Source organism: Fukomys damarensis, unplaced genomic scaffold (assembly GCF_012274545.1).
Source record: "Fukomys damarensis isolate Sample0158 unplaced genomic scaffold, DMR_v1.0_HiC HiC_scaffold_23, whole genome shotgun sequence".
Taxonomy (NCBI): Eukaryota; Metazoa; Chordata; class Mammalia; order Rodentia; family Bathyergidae; genus Fukomys; species Fukomys damarensis.
In genome coordinates this window covers 32865524-32868417 of record NW_022900935.1, presented here as the reverse complement: position 1 = coordinate 32868417, position 2894 = coordinate 32865524, and the positions used below count along the sequence as shown (strand labels likewise).

The 2894-nt window shown below is 60.0% G+C and overlaps 1 protein-coding gene across 1 annotated transcript in view; it reads right to left on the bottom strand.

Moving 5' to 3' along the window:
* The window catches only part of Pcsk9 (proprotein convertase subtilisin/kexin type 9), a gene marked incomplete at its 5' end in the record, with an annotated part of 11516 nt that extends 8624 nt beyond the window's left edge, over positions 1–2892 (bottom strand). Inside the window, 2 exons of the mRNA XM_010610425.2 lie at positions 2297–2420; positions 2782–2892. Coding sequence (XP_010608727.1) covers positions 2297–2420; positions 2782–2892 — 235 coding nt within the window. The remainder of the gene's footprint in view (positions 1–2296; positions 2421–2781) is intronic.
* Positions 2893–2894: the final 2 nt, after the last annotated feature.

The window sequence follows — 2894 nt, the reverse complement described above, 5'->3', positions numbered from 1 at the left end:
GAAAAAAAAAAAAAAAAAAAAAAAAAAAAAAAAAACTAAAACAAACAAACAAAAAAATACAATCAGGGACAGGGCAGCATGGAGAGGGTAGGACCTGTCCAAGGTCATGTCAGCAGCAAATGATGAAGCTGGGAAGGGAGCCAGGGTGACACTCAAGGACGTTAATGCAGCTGAGAAGTAACAGAGCACTCAGAAGAGTCAGCAGCACACTGGGAAACAAGCCTGGTTAGAGCCCTTCCCAGTTCATCGAGCCCAAGGGAGACAGAACAGGGCTGGAAGCATGAAGCGAGAATAGCAGGGCCACTTGAGCCGCCAGCTGCTTGCACAGAGAGGAAACTGAGACTGGAAGTTCCTCGGCTCTGGACTGGCCAGTTCTGAGGCCAGGCGCTCTCTCTACAGGTGCCAGGAGGGCCCGGAGCCACTTCCTCCGTAAGCAGGTTAAGGAGCCCACCAAGAGTCCACCATGCACCTCACCCTTTCTCCTGGGGTGAATGGGATTCCCCAGGAAGCGGGGTTCCCAGGAAGTGGGGGTCCTCGGCAGGCGTAGTCCCCAGGAAGTGAAAACCCCCAGGAAGTGGGAATCCCCAGGAAGTGGGGTCCCCAGGAAGCAGTCTGCAGGGCAAGACAGCTGAGGTGCACAGGAGAAGACAGGGAGAACTTGCAGGTGGCCACGCAGGTCTGGCGTCCTGGACGGAGAACGGAGGGAGGAGTGAGCCAGGCCAGCGGAGACCCCAGGAGGGCTGTCCACTGATGGGATCTTGTAGCAGCATCAGAGCGGCACTGCTGAATGGAGGAGAGGCGACAGGCCAGAGCGGCACCTCACCGTGCACCAGACAGGCTTAGCCATGACACCACAACAGGTCTCTGGCCTCCAATAGCTTCCCAAAACCATCACTGCCTCCCTCTGGTAGAGGAGCCTAAGGCTCAGAGACAGCCAGTTATTTATCCAAGATCACACAGCTCAAGAGTGCTGAAGTCACATCTGTCACCCCGTGAATGCAAGGTCTGCTCTCGGGCCGCGCCAGGCCAGCACCTATCCTCAAGGTGCCCACCCTGTCTCACCACAGCCCAGTGCTCCTGGAGGGCTTCCTCCAGCCAAGCCCCCCACAACTCCAGAAGGGGCTCCACACCCAACCTCCATCCCCTCCACTCCACATGCCCCTTAGGGCAATGGGGCATCTCCTGAGGGCAGGAGTGAGTCGGGCAGGCAGCCCAGGAAGCTGTGTGCACACCCTGAACCCCAGAGCTGCGTGTCCCTTACTTGGACAAAGGGTCTTGGCCAGAGTCATTAAATTAGGGATTGCTAGGTCCCCAGAGGCCCAAAAGCCCGTGTTGAGTGTCCTTACAAAGGAGTGGAGAGTGACAGGCTACAAGCCAGGGACACTTTGGCCACCAGGAGGAAAAAAGGCAAGAGAGGACCCGAGGCCAGGAGAGGCTGCCTTGAGGCGACTGCAGCCTTCAGCCTGCAGGACCAGGGAGCACAAAGCAGTGCCCCCCAGCGAGTCTGTGGTGCTGTCGCAGCAGAGCTAGGAAACAGCTCAGGGCACAGCGTGTCTGTGCTGTTGGATGGGGAGTCTGTGCCTCTGCCCAGTGCCCTGCCCCACCTGGCAGCAGCCGGCTCTCCGGCTTGCTCTGTGGCATGTGGGGATCAGGGTGCCAGGGTGGGGAGATGGTCCACTTCTGGGCCCCAAACCCCCACGGGAGTCTTGATCTGTCTCGAGCCTCACGGCTACCCTGTGAGGACAAGGACAGGGTGCTGTGCCCACTGTCCAGGTGATAAGGAGATGCCCCAAGAGGGAGGGGGCTCCCCCAGACTCAGTTAGCTCAGGGGTGGTGGCTGAGCCTACCCCCTACCACAGAGCCCAGGACCCCAGGCTCAACCTCAGCGCAGTGCCCGGTGCCCGGGGCCCAGAGCAGGCGCACCCGCAGCCCTCCCAGCTCAGAGTCACCTGCGGGGCCCTGCCCAATCTCCCCCTCCCGCCCTCTCCACAGGTGGCTCACAGGACAGGAACAGGGTGGGCAGAAGTCCAGCAGGGACCTGGCATGACAGTCTGATGGATCTGGGTTGGGGCTGGGGTCACATGGGTCGCCTCGGATAAGGGCAGCCTGCCAGGCTGTCCAGAATGGAGAGCGGGCAGCGGGAATAGCTGGGAAGTGGAAGAAAAGCCTGAATTCCAGGGAGCAAGAGGCCAGATAGGGCGGGCTGCACAAGGCAGGAGGGACGGGAAGAGGGGACGGGAGGGCGCCAGGTCTGTCTTGGGGTGCAGAGCCAAGGCGGGCAGTGGGGGGTGCTCACTGGGGGTGCTGTACTCCTTCGCCTGGTACCGCACAGGGAGGACACGCTCCAGGTTCCACGGGACACTCTGGGCGAAGACGGAGGAGTCTTCCTCGATGTACTCCACGTGTGGCAGCCGAAGGGCCTGTAAAAGCCAGCAGACTTTGCTCCAACGCCCCTCAACCCCCTCCGCGGGATCCCAACCCTGCCCCGGATGTCTGTATGGCCCTGTCTGCACCCATCCTTATCATTTTTATAATTTGAGACAGGATCTAAGTTGCCCAGGCTGGGCTGAAACTTGCAATTCTCGTGCCTCAGCCTCCCAGACTGCTAGGATTATGGACATGCACCACCAGACCAGGCTTGGGATCCTTCTCGGGTGAAGATGGAGGGAACTCTGGGTTATGGCCAGGTTCACCAGCATCTGCACCTGAGCTGAAGTCATCAGTGAGCTGTGACCCTCGGTTTGCACAAGGACACGCTAAGATATAGGGAGGGCGGCTCACCATGTCCAGCAGGTCTCCACTCATTTTCACCAGGAAGCCGGGGACCAGGTGGTGGAAGACGTGCAGGACGGTGGTGAGGTAGCCCCGGCGGGCGGCCCTGGCCTGCAGGCGGC